General features: G+C 52.5%; 2 protein-coding genes across 2 annotated transcripts in view; one reads left to right on the plus strand and one right to left on the minus strand.

The window, feature by feature from the left end:
• Positions 1–1436: 1436 nt before the first annotated feature.
• Positions 1437–24099, minus strand: RSPH1 (radial spoke head component 1). The gene is made up of 12 exons (XM_057306675.1): positions 24003–24099; positions 21718–21831; positions 21508–21613; positions 15903–15993; positions 15273–15408; positions 11211–11282; positions 9155–9317; positions 8178–8333; positions 7118–7239; positions 6886–7026; positions 6607–6702; positions 1437–1799 (listed from the first exon to the last, which is right to left on the minus strand). The coding sequence occupies exons 1-12, from the start codon at positions 24054–24056 to the stop codon at positions 1437–1439; spliced, it is 1614 nt and encodes a 537-aa protein (XP_057162658.1). The 5' UTR covers positions 24057–24099.
• SLC37A1 (solute carrier family 37 member 1) overlaps positions 23897–26528 on the plus strand; it is a 75859-nt gene continuing 73227 nt past the window's right edge. Inside the window, exon 1 of the mRNA XM_057306700.1 lies at positions 23897–24105. The gene's annotated coding sequence lies outside the window, so the exon portion shown is untranslated. The remainder of the gene's footprint in view (positions 24106–26528) is intronic.

The raw sequence follows: 26528 nt of genomic DNA on the forward strand, positions 1-26528 counted from the left end.
CTCTCAAGAATGTTCATTAGCATTAATTGTTGAGGGTCTGCTCTGTGCCAGGCGCTGCGCCAAGGACTAGGTATGCAGTGGCTGAGCTGGATGGCTTCCAGTCGCCTCTCTGTCCCCACGCTAACCCGTGTGGACACATCACCCAGGCTCCTGCACCCTCGGGCCGGTGGGGATCCCGGGGGGGATGTCATGAAGGAGGACAGTGCAGTTGGGGTATCCATTTCCACAGCTCACTCCGTTGAAAGGTTTCCCTCATCTCTGTAAACAGCTCCTTTCCAGCTACCCCTCAGCTGGGGGTGCTCCTTCCTGCTGCAACCTTGTAACAATACAGGAGTGGCTCAAGAAACAGTCCCTCGCATGATCGGATCCCGGATTCCTCGCACGCGCAACGCGTATGTGGTCGCCTCCTTGCCGGGAGGGGGAAGGTGTAGGTCGCCCACGGCGTGCAGCAGCATCTCTACTGCTCACACTTGCACTGGTGATGGCAAGGGATGGGGGCATCCCCAGCTGTGGCTCTCTGTTACCATAGCAACTAGTAATGACACAGACTGCAGGTCACCTGGCCGCGAAGGGCCCTGGAGGCACACACCCAGGGAAGGAGAAACTGTGGACGTACGAACAAGACCAAGCGTGGGAGTCAATGGTGCTCCTCCTCCCCACCCCCCACCCCCGCCCGCCCGGGTCGCCAGGTGGACGAGCAGAGGACCAAGCACGGGTCTGCTTGTAAGGGAGGCAGAGCCGAGGGCCAATTAAATGCTCAACCCCGTCAGCTCTCTTCCAGGAGAGGGTGCTGGAGGGAGGGAGGGAGAAGTGGAGGCACGCAGTGGAGACATCTGGGCAGAAATGGATGAGAGGCTGAAGATTTGGAATTGCAAATTCCCCTGAAACCACACTGTCTGCTGACAAGCACCCCCTCCCTTCCCTCCTCCCCCCTTCCCTCTCCTCTTCTCCCTCCCCTCTTTCTCCTCCACTCCTCCCCACCCCGCCCTCCCCCAAGGAAAGGAACCAAACTTTGTCTGCTACAAAAGCTTTCCCACACCTGCTGCTGGGCGAGTTGCCTCAGATCCGATGCCGGGACACCCACCACCTCTCATCGCTCCGGTCCCAGAGAAGATGTGAGGCCAACGGAGCCCAGGTTGGGGGGCACAGACCTTTCCAAGAGGGAGCTGCCCGTGCAGGGGAGGACTGCAGTTCCCCCAGCAGGCCAGCTGGAACCAGGAGCAAGTGCCAGACCAAATGGGATGGAGTAAGTTGAGAGTCACTCAAGTGTTTGGCATGGCTGCCCTGGCCTGGAATCTACACCTTGGCTGAAGCCCGAAGGTGTGGTTAACAAGTCACCAGGCTGACTACTTGAAGCCTGAACGAAGACGGTGTAGAATTAATGAGGTCAAACTGTTTGGGGTCCTGGCGTGCCGTACAGGACAGAAGTCAAGGGCTCAGGGACACCGAAGTGTAGAAATGGAACCATTCTTTGCGAGGGACTCAGCCACTCCCTCATCATAGCCTCTCCCCTGCAGGGGCCTAGAGGCCAAGATGATTGCATGGGAGTCCTTACAGAGCCCTGGGGGCTGTCCTCTGCAGCTGGAGGGGTTGCTGGGGACACAGTGCTGGCGCTGAATTCCGATCTCCGCAGGGATAATGGGATCCCAACGGCGGAGCAGCACCCGAGCACCAGGGACCAGGCGGGCCCCCACGCCTCGAGAGGGCACACGGATAGCAAGGCAGCAGTGCCTTGACACGCATGCTGCTGGCTCCCTGCCCACGGGGTCCCCGGACACGAAGGAGATGCCTTCAAAGTGCTGTGTGACACGTTCGGGTACGGGAAGGCCTGGTCTGCTGACAAGGAACGGGACACGCGGCTCCTTCCCAGATGCCAGACTGAAGCCAGTTTTCTACACCAGGCCTCACCTCTCCAGAGAGACACTTTACGATGTGCTCCCTCGAATCGCCCTGTTTTGAGAGTATCATCTGTGTCCTGCTGGGATCCCTATCTCAGAGGACAATGCATCTGTGGGCCTTCTGTTCCCGTGCGGGTGGTCATCATTACACAGGCCATCATAAAAATAAATACCTCGGGAAGCTCTCCTTAGCAGGAGAAGGGGACAAGGAAAAGTCACCCAAAGACAGTCCAGATAAAAGAGAAACCCAAATTCCAAGTACATAATGAAAGCTTCAGCTCCGTTAGACTCTGTCTCGATAAAATAAACATTACGAACATAGGTTACCTTTACCTTGTATTTACCCAGAGACAAAGTACGGGAAGTCGTAGCTGTGCCCCACCAGGACTTCGTACCAACCTCACCAGCGTCGCAGCCTTCCCCAGCGGCGGGATTTCCGACCGCGGCCTGGACTTCCCTCACCCCCACTCTCATCACCACTAGCCGGTGGCCGGCTTGGTGAGACCCCCTGCCTTCCCATGGGAAGGTGACCGCGCCGGAAACAACTCTTTGTCTTTTGAGAATGATTCCCTCGTCCTGCCCATTTCTGCCTACAAAAGCTTTCCATTTAGTGCAACCCCTCGGAGCCGCCTTCCATTTGTCGGGTGGGACGCTGCCCCATTCCTGAATCCTCCAATAAAGCCAATTAGATCTTTCCATCTGCTTGGTTGAGTTTTTGTTCCTGATCACCCTAAAACCCTTGTCGTTTCTTAGGTGATAAGAGATATTTGGTGTATGACCCTGGTTCCTGACACGAAGCTCCTAACTCCCTTGGAGTGTCCTGGGTGATAGGAGTGTCTCTTGTCCTAACAAGGTGGCTCAGGATGGCTCCCGGGTGGCCCTACCTGCCCACCCAAAACTGAGACTTAACGAAATCAGCAAGCAAGAGCTAACATTCGTGTACGTGGCAGGAGAGAGAGCTCTGAGAAGCTAGATCTCTAGCTAGAGAGGGGGGCGTAGACAGGCTCCAGGCCATCCCTTTGGGTTGGACCCTAGGTCACAAGATCTCTGTCACTCACCTCCCTTCACCTCATCCCTCGGGCATCTCACTATCTCCCGTCATCACAAGAAGGACGAGCTCAGTGCAACAAGATATTGTGTGGGACACAGACCACACTCATGCAACTTCCATCACGCTATGTTGTTACAATTGTTCTATTTCATTATTAGTTTTATTGCTAGTCTCTTATGGTGCCTGATTTATAAATTAAACCTTATTACATATATGTATGCATAGGAGAACACAGTCTATACAGAGTTTGGTACCACCTGGGGTTTCGGGCATCCCTGGAGGTCTGGGAACGTCCAGGAGCTGCGACGTTCTGCGGGCAGCGGCTCTGTCTTACAAACCAAGGATGTGGGAGGGGCTGCTCCCCATAAAGGGCGTGAAGGCTCCCCAGCCCCAGGCCCTTCCACGCCCTGACCACGTGCTCACAACCTGTGCTCACACCACATGCTTCACCATAACCACCTAAGTCCCCTGTGTCATCTCCCTCGGAGGCATTCGGACACCTGTCCCCTTGTGATGGGTGGCATAGAGCCAACACCGGCTAAGGGAGCGCCAAGTCAGTTGGACTGCGGGTGGATTTGGCAGTGTGGGTTTCCGGAAAACATGTATGTTCCTGGTGTGTAGGAACTTCCACGTGAAATTCAGTTCTTGCTAGCTGCTCTGGAATAGCGTCCAGAAATACTCCCCCCACCAATTTTGGAGACTTGCCCAGCACTCCGACACATAGGTATGGGGTCGAAGGTCAGATCTCCATCTGCTCTTGTCTCACGGATCCAGCGCCACGTCTATGGGAGCGGAGGAGCGAGGCTTGAGGGGCACAGCGAGTACCGGCTCTAGTCTGAGGATATTACTTCAATCACCAGACACGGGAAGTGGACTCTCTCCCGTCAGGAACAGGACGTTGCCGCATATACAATATTGGATGCGAATCACACGTGCTAGGATTTTATCAGACTCCATGTTGGTAGCGCACAGCCCTGACGTAGTTTCATGCCCCGAGATGTGGGGTGTGAAGATCAATGTTCTATCTCCTCAATGGTCAGTAATTATCAACGACGGGAAAGGAACGGCTGTGATGACCTCACTAATCGCCCCACAGGAAACCTTGCAAAGTTATTGTCATAAGAGGCGGCAAGCAAAGAGTATTCCAGCCAAAAAAAATGTAGAAGAAGTGTTAGAACACCAGGATTCTGAGTTTTCTACATGTGCTATTTGTGGACTCGCCAGCTTTTTAGTTTGTCATTTTTTTTGAAATTTCTTATTCTAAAATAGTACCTGCCATAATGCAATTTTATATTCGTAAGGTTCTGTGTGTTTTTGTAAAAGAGGCCTGGATGCCACGTTCATAATGCATTGTTCTTAAAAGGGCCCCATGTTTTGGGACCTAATGCCCATGGATGCAGCGCACGGTGCGGGGCTCTCCATCTACAGAGACCCTGCTGGGCTGAACTGAAGACACCGCCCTCTGAGCCACTCTGGGGCTGGAGGAGGATGGATGGCGTGAAGCTGGGAAGATGGGAGACAGAGGAAGGGGCTCCTCCAGAGTCACGTGTCTTCACAGTGGTGCTGGGCGAGCCAGGAGGGGCCCGGGCAACGTGAGTGTGGTCTCGGTGTTAGCCCCCCAGCCCACTGGAGGACCTGAAGAGTGTGCGCCGCAGGTCAGAACCATGTCTGCGGGCTGCCCGGCCCCTCAACCGCCCGCAGGGACCCCTGAAATCCACACTGGGATGCTGAAGCCCCGGAATGGGCAGGAAGACCCCCTCCAACGGCAGCTGATGGTTTCCAGCCTGAGCCCAGAGTTAATTTTTTCACGACTTTATTTATTTTTTTATTAGATAAAAGGGAGAGAGAGAGCAGGGGGAGGAACAGAGGGATAAGCAGACTCTGCACTGAGCATAGAGCCCAACTTGGGGCTCAATCCCACGACCCCGAGATCATGACCTGAGCCGAAATCAAGAGTCAGATGTTCAACTGACCGAGCCCCCCAGGCGCCCCGCCTTAAATCTACCATGCTGTTTTGTGCACGTTGCACAGAGAATTACTTCCTAGATGTCTTCCTGCTCTCTCAAGGGAGGTGGGAGAGAGAAGCTTTGTAAGTAGTGACTCTACGAGCACGGCCAGAAGGCCACCTCCATGAACCGTCTTCTGTGGAGTTAGGGGTGTGGGACATTGTGCTTTATCCCAGGAGAAAAGAGGGCAAAACCACAGCGGAATAACCTAGAGACGTCCAGCTGAAAGAACTCGCAGAGGCTCACCCATTAACAAAGGGTGAGGAAGAACTTTATTCCCACTGTGCACTACTGGACAACTAATAAGAAAGATTAATCATGGATTAGCATCAACCGGCCCAACAACAGAGTGGCTTTGCGGTACAGTCTTCCACTCTTCCCGCTCGCGTCACCTCACTCTGGGAGCTCTGACTGTTTACTTTCTTCTTCTTCAAAACTAACAATCCCTGGGGGGAGAAAAGAAACATGAGTATATTTCACACTCATTTTTTCTATTTTGAAATCCTGTGTGCTAACAGATCTTTCGCAATGAATAATATAAATAGTAAGCATCTATTGGGCAAAAAAATGCAACGCTGAACTTTATCTCATACAGATTTTGTAGTTTTTCTTTGGTACCGGTGTTAGGAGTGAGTTGGACAGTTAGGTAGTCGGGGCCAGGTTCCCAGCAGGAAAATACGGAGTCAGGGCAGCTAAAATAAAGCCGCACTAGCATCCCGTTCTGCAGCTTGGACAGGACCACACTGACATTCTGCTTTTCGGCCTTTGCAGAAGTGACTTCTGCAAAATGTCCTAAAATAAGACAATTAACCACAAAGCATTTGTCAATATCACGGGCGAGGGGCAGTTAAAACCTAAGCCCCTAGACGTCAGCAAAAAAAGACCTTCAACATATGGACATGAACCTAGTAGGCAGACAGACACGTGACCAGAGCCCTGATTGGCACGACTCAGCACACCCTGATTGCTTAAGATAGTTCTGCAAAAGAGCTCATAAAAACCCCTAAACTTAGAAACCCCGAGGGTGACTCTCTCCGGCCCCCCTCCCTCTCCGGGAGCTTCCTACTCTTGCTCGATAAACTTTGCTTTGCTGCCCACCACCCTTCGTCTGGTCTACCTCTTCATTCTTCAAAGCAGCGTGACCAAGAACCGTGGGCACTAAGGGGACAAAAAATCCTGTAACACCAGCAATAAACTAAGCAAAAGGTAAATCCAAAGTCAATGCTGAGAATATTCCCGTAAGTGAGAGCGAGCTCAGTATATCTTTGCCTAATTACACTGTCCAAATACGACCAGCTTTGCAAACGTGAGGCCTCACTGCTTGGCCCTCGCATCAATGAAAAGAAAGGCAAGGACTTGCTACATTCTGGTAAGATGCTACCTTGAAAATTTCACGAAAGTTAGAGTTATTTTTTATCGTAAGTAAATTCTACAACCTCACTGCTGGCAATGAAAAGAGATTAGTAGGCTGAACTGCAGACGTAATGCAGGAATCCTGCTACATCTCGAGTTTCTGTTACTGTCATGAAATGTTTGCTACTAGGCCCACTGTTTACTTTAGCCCATTTTTTGTTTAAGGCACTCTGACATTTTGGCATCTGCCCTGGAAGGTGCTGGTAGCACCATCCCTCCTCTCGCCCCACTGGCCCACTCGCAGGAATACTTCTGATGCTGCCACACTTGCTCCCTGCATCTGCCCGTACACAGCAGTGAGCAGCGGGCACTCGGCGGGCACACGGCGACCACTCTGCAGGCATATGGCAGACACACGGCAGGCACATGGCGGGCATGTGGCGGGCACGTGGCGAGCACATGGCGGGCACACGGCGGGCACACGGCAGGCATGCAGCAGTCACACGGCGGGCACACGGCAGACACCTGGCGGTCGAGTCACCAATTGTCCACACACTTCCCGTCAGGCCCTCGGTGCCTCTCGGGCCGCGGGTTGGGCAAGCGCGGTGCCGCCGCCGAAATGCTGGGGATCAGCCGCAGCCTCCCCGTAGGGAGCAGCCCTGTGCTGCTTAGACGCTCTGCAGATGCAGGCCTCCTCGGTTCTCACCAACTCAGGGCACTGGGGACAAACGCGGGAGGCAGGGGGTTCAAGCAGGAGGCCCCCCGGCTGCTGACGGGAACGTCCAGCCCCCGTGCTCTCAGCCACAGGCCGCCCAGCCCCCCTCCCGGCTTCTCTGGGGCGTCTCTGGGGCGCCGTCACGGGGCAGCTCCACTCCCTTGCCAACAAGAGCCCGACTCCCGTGCGCCCAGCGCACTGACACGGACACCTGCTCTACAGGAGCTCATTATCGCGGAGATTCTCTTCCAAAAAGGTATGCTCTTGGGGCGCCTGGGTAGCGCAGTCGTTAAAGCATCTGCCTTCGGCTCAGGGCGTGATCCTGACGTACCGGGATCGAGTCCCACATCGGGCTCCTCTGCTGTGAGCCTGCTTCTTCCTCTCCCACTCCCCCTGCTGTGTTCCCTCTCTCTCTGGCTGTCTCTCTGTCACATAAATAAATAAAATCTTTAAAAAAAAAAAAAGGTATGCTCTTAATTCACGAGAGAGACAAACTAACCTGCACGGGGTCCACAGGCCAGCAACCCCGTCCGCAGTCAGCTATTCCCAGGCCGCGGCGTCTCTCACCACCGAGACACCCGCCAAGCCAGACACGAGAAACGGCTCCAAGCAGAAAGCCTTCCTGAACTTCCTGGTGCCCACAGTGCTTGGAAGATTTTCAAAGATTCTAGCAACCTGAAGCCCCAGGCAGACCGAAGGTCGAATCCCTGGCCTGGGACCTGCAGATGCAGAAGCTTCTAGATTAATTGTACATTCAAACCACTTTAAAAGGGCTGATTCCCAGCACTGCTGGCCCCTAATTGTACTCCTGCGATTCGACCACGGTAAAATCAGATAAAAACAAAAACAAAATGAAGCCGTGTTCTAAATCTCTAGCGAGACTCCGCAGCCCGAGGCTGCTCCTTTGGTGAAAACAGAGATGATGAGCACGTGACGGAGAGCAGAGGCCGCGCAGGGCCGCCGGCTGTCCCCGCCACAGTCAGGGGCTTTGTCAGAGTGCCTGAGAGAGCGACACCCCCACGGCCCCACACGAGCTCTCAGCCGGCCCAGGGATCTCATTCCCGGGGCGGCCGCAGCGGCCAAGGTCAAAGACAGGAGAACCGAGAGCCCTCCCCAGTGTGGGCCGCCTCCTCCCTGGGCCCGAGTGCGCTCACCCGGGTCGATGGTGTCGTACCGGAACTCCTCTCGGCCATACTCTCTGCCCTCCTCCCTGCTGCCTCCGCCGTAGTCCTCCCCCAGCCTCATGGAGTCCATCTCCCCCTCGGAAGCATCTGCCGGAGCCTGGCCCTCCTCCGAGGGCTCCCCGCCGCCTGAGATGAAGGCCAGGAACCACTGTCACGGACGCTGCAGCCCTGTGGCTCAGGCCGTGGCTTCCTCACCTGTCAGCGCCCGATCCCTCCTGCTGATAGGGCACCTGCCACCCGCCCCGGGGAACTCCTCCCCTGCGTGAAGTCACCCAGTCCAGCCCAGATCTGGAGTGCCCGTCCCCCATCTCAGCGAGGGGTTCGGGTGGGCAGCTGTACATCCCACTGAGAAGCCACGCTCTGTTCCCCAGGGTTCCAGAGCCATAGGGTGACAGTTCGGTAGAGTCAATGAGCTTTGCTCTCCAAAGGGAAAGGAATGCCCACAAGCAGAGACCAGAGAGCGGAGGCCTGACCCTGCCGGACCTCTCCGGCTGTAGGAACCCCAGCACGTTAGCATTGTTTCACTTGGGCCAGGTTGAGTTGGTTTTCAATCCCTTGCAGGGCAAGGACTCCTGCCCAGGGCAACCTTCTCTGACAGCCCGTGACACCTTGGCCACTTCTCAGGAGGACCACTGGGATGCGGACGGACAGACGCTGCCACATCCTCTTCAGGAAGGACTTGTCACCTGGCTGCTCTCAGCCCTGGCCCGAGCTCATGACCACAGCCAGTCGCTGGCCAAGGGGGGTGGGCTTTTAATGGCAAGGCTTCCCGTGGGACCAACCAGGGTGTCTAACCAGTCAGTCCCCCCGACCCCCTCTCCCTCCACCCCCAGGAGGACCCGACCCCCCAGCTCCCCCCGACATTATCCTGCACACGAAACAGGCCCAGAGTCCCAGGCCCACAAGGAGGAGGTGCCCAGCACCAACAGCCAAGAGGTGCCCCTTACCCTCGGCTCCTGGAGCCTCTTCTGGGCCAGTCCCTTCCATAGGTGGCTGCTCCTCGGGGAGCGTCGGGGTCCAGAGAGCCAGTTCTGTGATTTTGGTGGCTTTCCATTTTGGAACCACGGCCATCATTGTCGTCTCCTCCTCCTCTTCCTCTTCTCCTCTTTCCTATTTTAAGTTTAAAAATGTAAGATTACCAGCACGTGTGTGGACTCGGTGTGGGATGTTTACCACGGGAGGGACATTTGACCAGCGTGACAGCACGGCTCAGCGGTCAGCCCAGGTGTCAGCTGTCCCTGGTGTGATCCCGGCTCGAAGGTGGGTCTTGGAAGCATGAGGACGAGGCACGGAAGGACACCGCCACGCGGCACCTCGCACTCCCGCTCCTGCCGTGAATGGCTTCCGGACTTGACATTCCCAGCCTTCTGGAGCAGTTAAGACGCGACCGAGACTGGGTGTGGCTTTCAGTTGCTCGGTCACATTTTCTGTATGTGTAATTAGCAAGCATCCCTGGGAGGAAAGGGCTGGAAGCATCCTAAGTCGACCATATGGCGTGGAAGGGCCTGAATAGTAAATCTCTAGAATCCAGGATTACGGGGAAATGAAATGCCATGAAAGCAGAGGGACAGTTGATCCTCTCCATGTGCAGGGTCTTTTGTAAGAGTGTATGGTTCAGCAATTCAGCAGCCGGCAGACGCCCAGTGGGCGGAACATGCCAGCCTATTCCCCAGGTTTGTAACGGTCACAAATTTCCAAAGATCTGAATATCAGTCAATGTGGGAAATGTCACTGTCACATAGAGGAGAATACATATGACAAAGAGTGACAGAGACCTATTACTCCTGCTGAGTCACTCAGAACTAAATGGCTTGGTTTCCAAATTTCTGAGCTCCATCCCCCATGAAGGGTGACGCCAAAGCCCGAGGCCTGCACCTGAATCACGGGGCGGCTGTGAAAACCCGGGTCGGAGCTTCTGCGTCATGACGTTTCTAGCAGACCCTCAGGTGACGCAGATGCTGCAGGCCCAGGACCGCACCGGGAACGGCCCCGGGGCACCTGTGGTCTCGCATGCCCCGTGCACTGTGACACCTGGTTTCTCTGCTTCTCACAGCCCCGGTCACCGTCCCAGAAAGCACAAGCGCAGCCTTAGACCAAGGCCCTCGGGTTGTGTGCTCCTCCCCAGGCATCCTCCTGAGTAGGGGCAGTTCCACGTGTATGGCAATATCCCCCCCGTCGGTGTCAGGATGTCCTTTCTACCTTCTCCTCAGCTTCCTGAAATTCTGACTTCTAAGAACTTTTCCCGGAACAGACCCAAACTGCCCTCCCCTCCAATCACAGCAACTGCTCAGTCCCTCATGAGACTATAACGGCCAGATTTGGGGAGCGGTGGGGGCAGTGTGGAGAGTTGAGCCGGCAGTCCCCTCAGGGGCCAGGAAGAGGTTTCCAGCCCCAGGGGAGCCCAGCAAGGACGCCATCTGTCGCTGTCACAACCTAACAAGACAGCGCTCAGCTCTGCGCGCTGTTCTTGACCACACCTGCTGAGGATGCCGCACAGACAGGCATGTGGGGAGCTGTAGCCTGCGGGGGGTGATGCGTCAGATTCCTCCACGTGCGTCAGCTTCTGGGGGCCCCCCTCACTCAGACTGCCCGTCCCAGGATCAGGCACAAACGATGCTGAGGCTGGGGGTGGGCCTATTTTTAGCAACAAAATCAAGCATTGGACCACTTCAAATTGCGTGGTTAGCTAGGAAACTGGCCCCTGCCACAATCTGTGGCAGCTGGTCCAAAGGGACGGTGAAGGCAAGCGGGGGGCCAGGGGACCGGTCACCGTGAGCCCACGGGGGATTCTGGCCACTGCGGAGGGTGCAGACGTTCACTCTACAGAACGAAGTGCCTCTGGCAGAGTGATACGAAGGAACAACAGGGGAGGGGAGAGGAAAAGCGGGGCGGAGGCCGGGCCTGGGCGTGGGGGTGGCCCTCCTTGTAACCTGATCTGATCCGTGGGCTCGAGACCCCCTGGCAGCTCTTTGGCTTATGGACAGAGGAAGCCGTGCCACTCACCACATCTGTTAAACGGTACTCCCCGTGCTGTTCACATCCGATATCAAACACGTACTTTCCGGGGCCGATAGGCTACAGGCAAAGAGAGACCAAGAAGGGCTTCACTCTCAGCGTTCAGCACCCGGCGGAGCGCGCAAAATGCCGCGGAGACGACACCTCCGGAAAAACGGCCCAAAGTCAGGTAGCGGGACAGCCAGGGAGGGCTAAAGACCGCTTTTATCATCTCATGGCCAACGGAATTGCCAGGGACAGGGCCTGTTTGGTTTGTTATTTAAACCTTAGTTTTATCTTCATAAAAGTAATGTACTTATAAAGATTTCACTCAGTCCACACCCACAGGCAAAGGAGCTAGAGATAGAAGTGCCACTAATATTGCGACACGGTCTTGGGGCACCGGGGGGCTCAGTCAGTCAAGCCTCCGACTCTTGATTTCAGCTCAGATCCTGATCTCCGGGCTGTGAGGAGCCTGCACTAGGCTCCGCACTGGGCGTGGAGCCTGCTTAAAATTCTCTCTCCCTCTCCCTCTGCCCCTCCCCCTGCTGCTAAATAAATAAATAAATAAATAAAATCTTTAAAAACATATATTGTGACATAGTCTTTATAACTTTATTCCTTATTTCTGGTACATAGATTTTTCTAAATGAACCTTTGACCCTAATTACACACACTGACTCACACTCTGCTGTTACGTAGAAACAGGGCGTAAACGAGTTCCCGTATTTACAAATAGTCTTCCACAACGCCAGTTGTCGGCCTGGTGTCTCCTTTCATTTAAGAATCAGAACCTATCGTACCCGTCTACTGCTGTGCCCGCTGGCATGCCGAGCCTGTCCTTTCCCAAGACGACTGCGGGAGACCGTTCAGAGTCACGTCGTACGTACACTCTTGACATTTTCCTCAGGGAAGTTTTCAGAGGGGGAATTTCTGGTACACACACGCACACACACACACACACTGTTCACATATATGCTCACAAAATACATAGACGCACCTGTTCTTTTATATATGAACCAGAATGAGGCTCCCCTCGCTTTCCCCACAGCAGCACTTCAGAGCCCCTTGTCTTCAAACCCTTGTTTTTCCGGGGCATTAACGCTTTGCTCTATCTTTACATTTTTTAAATATATTTTTTAAAAAAAAGGATTTCATCATAAAGTCACATCTCTAAGCTATTAGTAGGGTTGAATTTTTTTTAACACTTTGACCACTTAATCACATTGATTGATGCAAATGCTTTATATATTTATATTTAATGTGACAAATATCCTAACCCCATTGGTCATTTATTTCTTAAATTTTCTTTATAGCACGTTCTAATCTGTAAGCAATTATTTTTATCAAGCAAAATATATTGGTTTTTCCTTTATATTTCTGTTTAGAAAGTCCTCTTTCCTCATTTCAAAGTTAATGAACATTTACCTATTTTTTTTCTGTCTGTGGTTTTGTTTGCATTTAACCCTTTACTCCCTCTAGTGCGTGTGTTCATCTCATGCTGGATAACAAACTGACTCTGTTTTCTCCCAGATGGTTATCAAGCTGTCTGAACACCGCTCCTTGACTTCTCCCCATCATGTCCTCATTAATTTAAATGACGGCCCTTTTCAGGAGCTAAGTTGCCGTGGGCACTTGAATCTATCCCTAGACTTTCTCCATGGAGAAATACAGATCAATGAAGCAGATTAGAAAGTCTAGGGATGATTCAAGTGCATACGGTTATGCACGTATCAGAGCTTCAAAGTTTGTTTTAATAACTTGTTGGCAAGGATATGAACAGGTCATTCTCTGAGGAAGATAGTCAAACCGGTAGCGAGAGTGTGTAAAGATGCTGGACTTCACTAGGAAGCGGGGAAATGCACGTTAAAACAGCAAGACATTTTTTATCCATCAGATTTGCAAAAACATTGAAGACTGATGACAGCCAATGCGGAGAATACGTGGCTCTGAGAGTCTAGTCCCCAGAGTACAGACTGGCGCGGCTCTTCAGGGCACCTGGCAATATCAACCATGATTCGGAACGTCAGTATTCGTAGACTCGGCAATGGCTGTATCTAACCTACGTAAATATTCCCAAATGCGCAAAAAAGATAGACATCTCTGCGTGTATTTTCGTGTCCTGATGTCACGTGACCCGATTTATACGGTGACAGCCCCCGTGCTGTATGCGGACGTGTGCATACGTGCTGCACAGAAAGACGTGTGGAGGGTCGCACGCCAGGGGGAGAGGGGAGGGCTGAACCCGGGGGCAGTGGAGGGCCGGGCGTCTGGAGGCTTTACAGCTGGAATGGACAGCTGACCCTTGAACAGCGCGGGTCTGAACTGCACGGGTCCACTTACATGCAGATTTTTTTCAATAAGTGCAGAGCAGTGCTACAAATGCGTTCTCTCTTCCTTATGACGTTCTTCATAACATTTCCTTTGCGCCAGCTTACTGTATTATGAGATGTACACGACACAGGCACAAAGCACATGGCTTCCCTCACTGTAGGAACACGGCGTGTAACACCTGGAGCCTACAACGTGTGTGTGAGCCACTGTTTATGTCGTCAGTGAGGCTTCCGGTCAACAGTGGACTATTAGCAGTTAAGTTGTTTGGGAGAAGTCAAAGTTCTTTGTGGATCTTTGTGCACAGGGTCAGGGTTCAGGACCCCTGACCCCTGCGTTGTTCAAGGGTCCACTGTACGTGTGTGCTATCTGCGTAAGTTTCACTAGCTGCACAAATCTCTTGTTTTCCAGATTAATCCAGGCTCAGCTACATTCATTGATTCTTCCCGATTAACTTTGGTCAAATTCTCTCCCTCCACACAGCTCCCCGTGCCAAAAAATATCCCACGAGAATTTTGCTGGGAATTACATATGCAACATATAGATTTGGGGAGAATGTGCTGCTTTACAAAGACTTATTAAAAGTAGAATCCATAATTAGGGATTACGGATCCATAATTTTGTATAAATGAAAACAGTTTTAAGAGAGTCTGAGGTGACTTCATTAAATTGGTTCAATATTCCTATGTCCACTTTCTTTTTAAAAAAAAAAAAAGATTTATTTGGGGCGCCTGGTTGGCGCAGTCGTTAAGCGTCTGCCTTTGGCTCAGGGCGTGATCCCGGTGTTCTGGGATCGAGCCCCACATCAGGCTCCTCCGCTATGAGCCTGCTTCTTCCTCTCCCACTCCCCCTGCTTGTGTTCCCTCTCTCGCTGGCTGTCTCTATCTCTGTCGAATAAATAAATAAAATCTTTAAAAAAAAAGATTTATTTATTTGAGAGAGAGAGCGAGGGCAGGGGGAGGGGCAGAGTGAGAAGGAGAGAGACTCCTCAAGCAGACGCCCCCCTGAGCACAGAGCCTGATGTGGGGCTCAATCTCACGACCCTGAAATCATGACCTGAGCTGAAACCAAGAGTCAGATGCTTAACCAACTGTGCCACCCAGGCGCCCCCCTCTATGTCAACTTCTAACGCCTTTAATTTGCTCGGCAAACTCTTCAGGGAAAGTTTCTGGCCAAGGCCGGCTCGAAGCAAGAGGAAGGCCGGCGTGCTGGCAGCTGAATCATGCAGGGCTCCTCTGCACCCAGCAGGACTTGGCACAGCCGCAGAGCCCTCCACACGGAAGGGATCAATTGTGAGCCCTGTGGACCAGACGCCTTCACGCCCAAGTTCACGTCCGGGGTGAGTGGGCTAGCCTCAGCAAGGAAGAAGCCCGTGGGTCTGCCTCCCCAGGGCTCCAGCCCCGTGCCTCCCAGGGAAAAGAAAGTCCAAACACCCACATGCTCAACCACGTCTGGCCCACCCATGATGAGCAGCACATAAGAGAGGCAGGACGCCCCCGTGTTGTAACGATGGGCGGGATCACTGCCCGGGGAGAGTGGGGATTTCCATGAGATGCAGACAGAAGAACCGAGTGTCCTCCGCTCTGCCCTCTGTGGGCATGAGAGGCTCGGGAACAGGCACGGTTGCCCACTTTCTGTATCTGGAGGGGGTGGGAGGGTTCGCTGAGTGTTTAGGATTCTTCGTTCACATATTTACATAGACTGGGGGAGGAGGGTGCACATCGTTTCCCACCGACTTACATTTTTGTTCAAGAACTTGCCCTGGTACCTGTGGTTCAGGTGAATGAGCTCAGCTGCACCCTCCTGCTGTCCGTTCACCCAGGTACCTACGTACTTACTGCCCGTCTCTGCATAGAAATAGGTGCCTTGCCCGTGCCTGGTTGAGACAGAGAGAAAAATGCATTTTTTTCCGACACAGTGGGAAACCTTCCAGATTTATAAGACAGACATTTAAATTGACGGTGGCCTATACTTGGCTTCTCTCTCTGTGCCCCATCAAAGCGCGCTCCCGCTCTGTGTGCCCACGCACGGGAGGGGCGCCGCCTGCTGGACAGAGACGCCCTTCCCGCGTATCAGCCAGTTCCTAGGGACAGAAGCGTTGCTCCTGGGAGCTGTGGCTCTGTCCCCAGGGGCTTCCTCCGAGGCCTCCTTGCCCCAGGGGCTCATGAATGAAGGACCACATATTCTTCCCGCGAGTCTGCACCTGCCCAGTAATGTCGCCTCTGGTATGCCCACCTTAAAACCATGAAGGGTTTGGACTGCCTGGCAGAGTTGGCTAACGGGCTTTTGTCATGATTCTGCTTCCTAGTAAAACATCGTCATAGTCTCATTGTGTAAACAAGTCTACAGAGCAGGAGAGAGAACACAAACCTTTGGTGAGCAAACCACTCCCCAGTGTAGGTGTCGTTATTGACGTAGTAGTAGACGCCGTAGCCGTGCCTTTGGTCATCCGCCCACTCCCCTGGAAGGGACGACACAAAAGCAGGCCCGGGTGAGAAGGGAGAGATGGCCTTCCCCTGCTGTCTCCTCCCTCTGTGACGTCCCCCTGTCCTGCTGCCCCTCTGGCTGGACGGCGTGGCATGGGGAGGGGGGCTGGTTAAGGGAAGCCGAGTCAGGGGCTCCCTGGAGGCAGGTCTGGGCAGGTGCATGCATGGGGGCCGCAGTCACCTGTGTGTGCCAACAGCAGGTAACACCGCCGGTCAGTGGCAGAGCGAGGATTTGAACCCGGGCTTTGTCTGTCCAGCAGTCCCTGCATACACTCCTTCTGCCTGCATGTGTTTAGCGATCCAGTAACAACACCAAGGCTTGATGATCTCTCCTCGGCCTCTTGCCAGCCGCTCACTCTACTTCCCACCTCATCACCGGGCTCCGACACACCTTTCCAGCCCGGGTGCCCGGGGTGCCCCACCTGCACACCAGCTCCGTGCGCGTGGATGCCGCACCGTCCCCAGCCACTGCCTCTGCTTGGACCCTTCCCTCACTAATTGTCCCTGCCTCCTCACCTCCGTGCTGGTTCCTGCAATCGCCTGCTGACTTGCTGAGAGATACCGGAACTGGCAAAGATACCATCAAATTCCCAACACCACTACCACAGTGACAACAGCAAACTAGTCAGGGACTGTAGTCGATCCTTGAAGTTGGATCCCTGCACCGGGAGACTTACAACACCCTCCAATCTTACAGCGCACGTAGCAAAGAAACTTAATAGAAGTTTCTGAGGTTGACACCTCTCCAAAAATCGCACGTGGCATTGCTAGAACAAGTTGTTACTCTGAATGACACTTTTCTAGACTATGAATAATTTTTAAAAATGAATTTTGATCAATTTTTGATCCAAGACAAAAGATAGCATTCTCTATTTTCTCTGCAGAAAGGGATATTACAAAATTGTTGTCGGACATCCCATTATTAGCTAGAAAGGTAAGGAAAAGCTGTGCGACAGGCACGTCAGACATGAATTTTTATTTATTTATTTATTTTTAAAGATTCTATTTATTTATTTGACAGAGAGAGAGACAGCCAGTGAGAGAGGGAACACAAGCAGGGGGAGTGGGAGAGGAAGCAGCAGGCTTCCCAGCAGAGGAGCCTGATATGGGGCTTGATCCCAGGACCCTGGGATCATGACCTGAGCTGAAGGCAGACGCTTAACGACTGAGCCCCCCAGGCGCCCCAGACATGAATTGTTAAACATCCATCTGTTACTTCCTGGGATTTTGTAATGTTTGTGGTATTTTAAAATTGTTTTTATTTATTTCGATTTTTATTACAAATAAACATTCATATTTATGCCAATCTTATATTCTTTTTCTTAAAGAGAGCCCCCCCAAACTTGCATACGCTTCTGGCTTACAGGAAACCTGGATCCTCTACCGCGTGAAGAGAAAGAACACACGGCGCCCAGAACATGTGCATCAACCCAGAAATACGTGTTTACGTGAGCGAGCCCCACGTTCACCGACAACACAAATCTACACAAGCACCGGTCCCCACGGTTTCCATACCAGCCCCACAAGCTCGCGAGCGCTCCGTGAGACAGACAGGCAGCGCTTCCAGGAGCAGAGCCGCCCCGGGAGAGCTGGCCCTCGCCCAGGCGGGGGACAGACACGCAGCAGCCGAGAGAGCTGCGCGTTCGGGGAGCAGCTAACAGCCCAGAGGGGAGGAGGTGGGAACCGGTACCGGCGAAGAAAGAGGCGTGATGTGCGTCAGCAGCGGCAGGAGAAAGGGTGACAGAGAACCCCCAAACTGCAATAACTCAGCAAACACAGGGGCTTGAACCTAAAGTCGTCCTGAGGCTAGAAAGAGGATGCAGAAGTCCTGGAGGACTTGGGTTTTAAGGGGCAGTGGTGTCCTGGTAAATTACCCGCTTGAAAGAGGGAGGACGAGGTGGAGGAGGGCAGATGCGCAGCAGGGCCGGTTTCTGTGGTGTAAATATTCCCACTGCGGCCAAGGCTGAGCTGCTCCGGGCTGGGGACAAGCGGCCCAGAGCTGGCTTGTGTGAGCTCTAGGGAGCGGAACAGGCAGGGCCCCGGGGGCCGAGACGTCCCTCGGTTTCTTCCCAAAAAAGACCATGACAAAACGATTCCATCCTCTTCTCTTGGCCATGAGAGCTGGTCTCCAGGGCAGCGTGGCAAGAAAAATGTAGTGAGTATTGTGAAAAAAATGTTCAAGAAAAAAATAAAATTGCAGGGGCACCTGGATGACTCAGTGAGTCGAGCATCTGACTCTTGATTTCGGCTCAGGTCATGATCTCAGGGTCGTGGGATTGAGCCCCGTGTCCAATGGGCTCCGTGCTCAGTAGGGGGTCTGCTTGAGATTCTCTCTCCCTCTCCCTTTGTCTTTCTCCCCATGTTCTCTCTGTTTCTCTCTCACACAAATAAATAAACCTAAAAAAGGAAGGAGGGAAGGAAGGAAGGAAGGAAGGAAGGAAGGAAGGAAGGAAGGAAAGAAGGAAGGAGGGAAAAGGGGCCCCTGGGTGGCACAGTAAATGAAGCATCTGCCTTCAGTTCAGGTCATGGTCCGGGGTCCTGGGATTGAGTCCCGCATCGGGCTCCCTGCTCATTGGAATCTGCTTCTCCCTCTCCTTCTGCCCCTTCCCCTGCTTGTGCTCTCTCTCTATATATATCAAATAAATAAAATCCAAGAAAGAAAGAAAGAAAGAAAGAAAGAAAGAAAGAAAGAAAGAAAGAAAGAAAGAAAGAAAGAAAGAAAGAAAGAAATTAAATTGCAGAAGGCACCGAATTTCAAGCCAGTTCGGAAACTTTTTTACGAGTCCCGGTTTACCGAGTCGCCCGGGTCCTGTGAGAGGTCCTGCCCAGCAGATGGTAATGGGCAGCAGGAAAGGGAGCAGTGAGGGAGCTAAGTGAGGAAAGGTGGCCTCCGGGAGCAGGTCTTTAACAGCCACGCGGCAGGTTCCCCTTTTTATAGAGCAGGCCATTGAGAAACTGTATTACTGTTGCTTTAAATGTGCACTGTGTTTTTTAAAGTCTTTCTACGCCTAATCCTATACTTTCTTATCATTCTCGATCGTGTCAACGGAGTGTTTTTCAGCTACATTTCTGTTCATGAGAAATCCCCACGGTTGTTGGCTGGTGGTCTGGGTTGGTTTTCCTCCAGGAGAGCACTGTCCCCTGACAAAGCTCTCCACATGCGTCCACCCTGCCACCGTCCCCAGGCTTCCAGGCTCCCAGGTCTGGAGCTCTGGGGGTTAAAGACCATTTAAAATGAAATGCCCTGGGGTGCCTGGGTGGCTCAGTCAGTTAAGTGTCTGATTCTTGATTTCAGCTCTGGGCATGATCTCAGGGTCGTGAGATCAGGCCCCAAGGGAGGCTCTGCACTGGGTTCGGAGTCTGCTTGGGATTGTCTCTCCTCCTCCCTCTCCCTCTACCCCCTCACCCCTGCTCATGGGCATGCATTCTCTCTCAAATAAATAAGTAAATAAATAAATGAAATCTTTCTAAAAAATAAAATAAAATAAAACAATAATAAAATGAAATGCCCGTCCAGGAAGCTCTTCCCACCTAAAATGCGGGTTAGTCACTGTCCGTCCTGCTGGACCTCTCCGCTGCTCAACGGAAGAGCAGGGCGCTGACATTGGTGGGAATCACTCTGGTGGTGGTTCCTGCCAGCTAGGGTCTTTGCACTGGCCACCTCCTTAGGAATGTGTAATAACCGAAACTCTTTTTAACAGGGATAGCACCCGAAAACCAGAGAGATCATGCACATTGCCCAAGGCCACACAGCAGGACCCTCCATCCCCATACCTCCCCATACCTCACATTCTGTAAGGTGGTCCAAACACCCCTCCAAAGTGTGGCACCCACTCACCCCTCCAACCTCATCCCCTGCTCTGCCAAGCACCCCTACCTCCCTGCCTCTGCTCAAGTGGCCCCCAAACCAGGAGTGTCCACTCATTCGTGGGCTCCCCACTAGGCTCAGCTGGGAGAGCAGTGATGTGGCCCACACCCCGGGCGGAAGCTGACCACGCTCGCTGACCTGCAGGAAACCTCTCTGCATCCCTCAGGAGGACAGTCGGCCAACACACAGTTTTGTCAGCCATGTGTTGTTAACTTAGACTTTGTAACTGGAAGGCTGTTCGCTTACTGAGCTAAAATTAACATCGTAGCTTCTGACCTCGAAGAAGGAATCTCGAGCAGTGACTGCACAGTGCGCCCTTTAAGGTACAAAGCCACATGGGGACACAAAAACTCACGGCTCTTTCCAGAGACTTTTACATGTTAGCCGACCTTCATGTTAAAAACTCCTTCAGTCCCTTATTCTGAGTATCTTTTTCATGTATTTACATGTTGTTCATCTTGTATGAACATCTACTCTAAAATAAAACACGACAACAATGAGATTAGGTTCATAACAGTCTGGGAGGAATTAAATCAAACCCTGAATTAAATTGTTTAAAGTTGATTTAAAAAGCAGACGGTACTCCTTCTGGAATAAGCCCTCTAAGAGATGTGAAACAGAGCAGAAATTCCCTCTCTAGCAGGACCAGCATCGGCACCCCTCCCCTGGCTCTCGGACATGGGCAGAACCTCTGGTTTAGAACTCCTTGGTTCCACTTTCATTCAGCAGCAAGGGAGCTCTGGCTTGCACCAAAGGACACGTCCTCATCAGGAGGCGACGCTACCACATCCCCGCCCGGCTAACACGTACTGGGCGCTCGCCAACCATCAGGCACGGTTCTGAGTGTTCAGTCCTCACGCTGCAGACCAGAGAGCTGGGACAGCAAGTAGTGAGGCTCCCTATACGAGGTCACACCTCTGGTCACCACAGCTCCAGGGTTGTGGGAAATCTGATGAAAACTGGATAAATGTCTCCCAGAAAGAGTCCAGGACACAGAATCCTGCATGGTTTCTGAGGGCTCACACCCCCGCCCCACTTGTCTCTCTTCCCAGATCCATCCCTCATTGGGAACAGACCAACATGGCAGTCACACCAGGTGACGATGGTGTGTCGGGGCAGCAGGGGGGCTCTCGGAAATAAGGTAAGAAATCAGGGCAGACACAGGAATGCCAGCTTAACGAGGCAGAGCGCCTCCCAGACCGGAACCCTTCGACCAGGGAGCCACCAGGTCGAAAGAAACCGCTTGTTCATCAGAACAGAGATTGGTCAGAAAGAGAAAGAGCAAAATCGACTTCAAGGAGATGCTACAGAGCGTCTGACGTCATGGGTCCAGACGCCGTGAGGCTCTGTGCTCCCCCAGTGCCTCCCTTGCTTCTGCTGCTCAGCACACGGGCTCACAAGCTGCGCTGGCTGCAGGGACACTCAGATTCCCCACAGGGGCCAATTCGTTAATTACAAGGCTTTCTGGTTTCTGTGTCAACCCTGTGAGCTTGTGTTTGTTGAGTGACTGAGTGATCTGGAGAACATGACGCTCTCTCGTACAGCCCAGCATCCACAGACATGTCCGATCCCCAAACCAGAGCTCGACAACACAAAAATCTGCTTTGTGGGCACATTTTACCTTCATATCTTGATCCATCTGGGTATATAAAAGTGCCGTGACCATGCTTTTTATTTTTAACGTATTCTCCAATGTACCGAGCACCGTTTTTAAATTTGTAGATCCCCTGAAACACATGGATTATATATAATTCATATCATCCCTGAATTCAGGGCTCACCACTACAACATTAACTGGCAAAAACTACCCACTGAAAGCACCTGTTCTGACCTGGCCATGTCTTTTCCCGTGTTCGTAGTTCCCTTCATACGTGTCCCCATTGGGCAGTCTTGCTTTCCCGTGTCCGTGCCGTTCACCCACCTCATTCCGCTCCCCGTCGTATTCCTGCACAGAAGACACAGGGGTAATTACAGCTACCACGTATTAATCATTAAGGATGCGTTAAGCATTTCTATAAATAGTATTTCATGGACTCCTTCCCAATCCTTAGCCCCATCTTACAGGTGAGGTAGGTGACCACACCTGGGGGATGTGGAGCATTGGTCCAAGGTGACATCCCTAGTCCCTGTCACTGATGGGAGCCTCACTCGCTCTCTCCAACATCTGAGCTTGCCATGTATCATGATAATCCTTTAACTGTAAACAAAATCAACAAATTGTGGAAAACGCCACGTATTCCGAATTGTGTTCTTTACGGGAACATGTGTGAAGTAAGAGATGCTGGTGGGATAGGTCTCAAGCCACACAAATACCTCCCCTTTGCTTCCTCCAATAATCCAGGACTTAAGATGCAAAAAACCACCTCTTCCTTCAAGGATCCCTGGGTGTCTGTGGCCTCACGCCAGCTTCCACCCTTAGGAGGCGCCAGTGGGAGGGGAAGCCACACGGGGGAGATGAGGAGTAACAGGGCTCGGTTGTCACAAGAGTCCCTAACCCCACTTAGTTAATCTCCTTATCAAGTTTAAACTCCTTATCAAGAGACTTGAGTTTCAAACACTCATAGACTAAGACAGAAATAATTATGTATCTTAAAAGTAAATCAATTTAAAAAACCTAACACAGGCTTGTAATTCACCTATTTTCTCCTACCCTTCATAAAAGAAACACTCCTCAAGCACCTAATCGTAAGTGCGGAGTGGACATAGTACACGATGGAAGAGCCAAGGCACAGAGTAATGATAGGACGCGGAGTGGTATCTACGAAGATTGCAGCACCAGCTCGGACACGCTACCAGGGCTTCAGAAAAAACACTGCTGCGGTCTGCCCTTGCCTTGCACGATCCAGCTCAAAATCCTTGCTCAGAACAGAAGGCAGAAATGTGTGACCTTACAGATTTGTTTCAGGGTTAGTCTAAATCAAAATGTACAAAAGCTCCCCCCCTCGCTCAGAAGACCTCCCAAGGCACCCAATACTGAACCACTGGAGGGATTGGATAGGAGGGGAACTCTTTAAAATGCCCCCAGCTGTGATTCAAAGCTAAAATTATGGGCACAAAAGAGTTACAAATCACTAGGGCTACCCGAGGAGACAAACTCCAAGTCTTACTGGGCAAATGCTGTGGGTTGGGTTCCCCCAGAAACAGACCCTGAGCAATTGATTTTTTGAAACTGCTCCCTGAGAAATCCATAAAGGGGACAGGGAAACAGACATGAAAGAGGAGCAGGGGGCGTCAGGAGATGTCCCAGAGCGGGCCTCGCTGCACGGGGGGTTCTGGGGTGTACATCACTGCAGTCCATCCTGCTTTTTAGCACTAGCTGCTGGCTCTCCGGAGAGCACGTAGGTCCCTGGCTTCTGGCTCTCCGCTTCGTAGAGGTGCTCGTCTGGAGCAGTAACCGGGACAGAAGCTGGGAGATGGGTGCACAGAGCTAGCCAAATGTCTGAGCAGGCACCCATGTATCCCAGCGGAGGTCACAGATTTTTCAGTTAATTCGGAGGTTATCTCAACTCTGTACCCCGAACACACACACCCATGGCTGGAGTTCCCTCCTGCCAGCCGGGAAATGGCCACCTTCTGGGGCAGAGTGGTCAATCTGTGGACATATATATATGCCCACACGGCGCCCAGCTCACACCGCTGGGTGCGGCGCACCCGCATCGCCTCTCTGCTGCTGAAACCAGGGAATGATTCCAACGATTGGGTCAGCTCCCGCAAGACTGAAGAAAGCACATGGGATTCCAGGTCTCTAGGGCAGAATCTTCTCAGCATCTCTTGAAGGCTGCCACGAAGCAGCTTTCCTCCATCCACCGTGATCCATTAGAGAAGCACGGCAGGGCGGGTGCCCCAGCAACCACGGAGAGCGCCGGGATGGACACTGGCAGCAGGGAGGAGATGCTTCCGGAGGCTTTGACTCCGAAATCTTTGCCTTTAATGGGAGGCGGGATGCGGAGGGGGGGAGGAGACGGCGAGGGGGGATGTGGCATGAAGACGTCAGCGTTTCACCTTTCACCGCCAACTTCCAGGACGCGGCGCCGCTGTGGCCGGCGCGGTCCCCGGTCCCTGGCTGGTCTCCGGGGGAGCACCCGGGAAGGCCTCCCCCTCACCCGGCGCTCTCACCCCAAGATCATTCTCTCCCTCCTCCTCCAACTCCTCCGAGCCCAGGTCCGACATGGCCTCGCCCCGGTCTCGGTCCTCGCCGCCACCAGCGCGTCTCTAATCGGTAGGTCCCCGCCGCCGGCACCGCCGCGTCCACCGTCGCCATGGAGACACGGCCTGCCCCGCCTCCCCCCCCCCCCCCCGGCCGGGCTCTGGCGGAGGGGTGGGGAGGCGCCGGGCGGAGCCACTGGCAGCGTTCGGGTGCTGTCATAGCAACGGGAAGGGGCGCCCCGGCCTATCGCCGCCCGGGAGGAGAGGGGGCGTGGCCTAGGGCGCGAAGGGGCGGGGTGGGAAGGCACGGGGCGGAGCCACTGGAAGGTTTCGGTGATGTCATAGGAACGGGGCGGGGGGGGGGCGTACCTAGACCAATCGCCGCCCGGGAAGAAGGAGGGGGCGGGAGTTGGGATGGATTTGGTACCCACCAGCTGCTAACCTGGACCCCATGTGGCTGGCCCCGGGACCCTGCAGCCAGCTGCTGGGTGATGCTGTAACGAAGAGCCACTTTTGGACCAAGGCCATAAAGACGTGGTGCCCAGAAGACGCACAGAGGCCAGCTGTGGACAGGGCTTCAACTCTGCGTGGCGCTGAGCACTGCCCCTTCCGATCCGTCCCCTTGGCTTCTTGGGTCCCTCTGTGGGCCCTGCCCGCTCCTCCTCACCTTCTGGGCTTTTCTGACCCTTCGGTGTTCGCAGTCCAGAGAGATATGTCGGCCGAGAGCTTTTCTCATGTTTATAAACCTCCTCCTGACGCCAGGAGTCACCTCTAACCTCTTAGCAGAGGCGTGTCCACACTGATGACCTTGAGAGTCTGACATCCCTTCTCCACCCCAAGCCTGAGTCCAGTCCCCTCTATACCCCAAGGAGGAAAGAACTTCAACTCCATGTATCATCTATCATCCATCCACCAACCTATCATCGAGCTAGCTATCAGCCCCTACAGCACCTGGAAAAGTGTTTTCCACACAGTAGATGCTCAGCCGAGCCAGTGAAATCCAGTCCATCGGGGCCTTTAGATCCCCGGCGAGATGGAAATATGGTCGAGGTCTTTCTTCATCAGTGGTACCTAAAAGAGTCTCTATTTTATATGTGTAAATAGACAAAGACCACCCAAATGAACAAGCAAGGACCATTTATTCAGAGCTTGCCCTAGCAGGAAGTCAGCCACCGTCACTTGCATTTTGGCAGACTCACAGGCCAGCAGAGGGGCAGCAAAGCTTACGGTGGAAAAGAGTGGGGGCTGCAGGTGTGCCCGGGTTGGAGCTGTTGGCCCAGGGAAGCTGTGGGTGGTTAACTAGAAGTGGAACATCCTATGTGATTGGGTAGCAATGCAAATTGAACTTTCTCTGGTTGGTCCTAAGCTGGAAGTGGGGACAAAGATTAAGGAATTGCTCAGTTATTAATCAAGTCCTAGCCAATTGTTACAGGGGTTATTGTTTGCTCCTAGATCAATTGGTAGAGATAGCAGACTGACTTCCTGCAAGTCTGACTTACAGCACACTGGCTTCCTGGACCGATTACTATAGATAATGGGTTGGTTTCCTAGGCTGTAGCTTGTGGGTCTGAGTTCTGTTTTTCTATATGGTTTGGCCATTGTACATTTGTATATCCAATTTCTAATGTGTTTTTGCAAATTACACAAATAATTGTGTCATCTCAAATCTAAATATAGTTGTTTTTGAGTTTTAATACCTTGAACAATAACCCAATCGTTTTATCTCTTCAAACCTAATATTTAAGTACTCAAATAACAGATCTAAATCGAGGGGAAACAGGTCTTAAAGTCATCATTGTTCGGTGAAAACGTTACTCTCCTAGAGCCAGAATGCCCAAGTTCTAATTCTGGGTTCCTAAGGCTTTGGCGACCTCAGGCAATTCACCTGCCCTCTGACCCTTGGATTCCTATTTTGTAAACTGGGGAGGATAAGCCTGTCAGATCTCAAGGAGCCGCCATGAGGATCAAAGATAATATTTTATTAATGTATTATTATTTATTATGATCGCTACCTAATGTTAACAATAAAAATATTACAAAGAAATCACATATCATTAAAAGAAAGTTCCCGTCACATCCACCCCAAGGTGTGTTGTTTGTTGTTGCTGGGGGAGGGGGGCGGATTGGGGGAGGAGAGGCTGAGGAAACAGTTCGATCTTGCCGACAGCCTTACAGATGCCAAACCCAGGAGGGGAACCATCCGCAGATCTTCCAGAGCACGCATACTGTGCAGGCTTTCCCTCAGAAGCGATGACATAAGGGAAGGTAGCGATCTTAACCAAATCTCAGGCCTAACACATCACTTACTGAAAAAAGAAACAATTCACAAGCAAATCAACACACAAGACCCTACAATTAGCATTATTTGTTAGTTGCAAAGAGAAAAGATTGTAAACACCAATACTTAACAGTGTTTCTTGTGGGGAAAAGTGAGGTGTTTGGGATATAGATGACCATGACCTTCCTTATACTTGGCAGTTGCCATATTTACTACAA

This window comes from Ursus arctos, unplaced genomic scaffold, assembly GCF_023065955.2.
Source record: "Ursus arctos isolate Adak ecotype North America unplaced genomic scaffold, UrsArc2.0 scaffold_4, whole genome shotgun sequence".
In the NCBI taxonomy this organism is placed as follows: Eukaryota; Metazoa; Chordata; class Mammalia; order Carnivora; family Ursidae; genus Ursus; species Ursus arctos.

Bases quoted from the DNA above. Each gene is read 5' to 3' on its own strand.
- RSPH1 (XM_057306675.1), bottom strand. From the start codon at position 24,056: ATGTCGGACCTGGGCTCGGAGGAGTTGGAGGAGGAGGGAGAGAATGAT. The intron at 11,283-15,272 runs GTAAGTCGGTGG...CTTTGCCTGTAG, and splicing joins GCAAGTTCTTGAACAAAAAT to CCTATCGGCCCCGGAAAGTA. The intron at 9,318-11,210 runs GTGAGTGGCACG...AACTTAAAATAG, and splicing joins AGTACCGTTTAACAGATGTG to GAAAGAGGAGAAGAGGAAGA.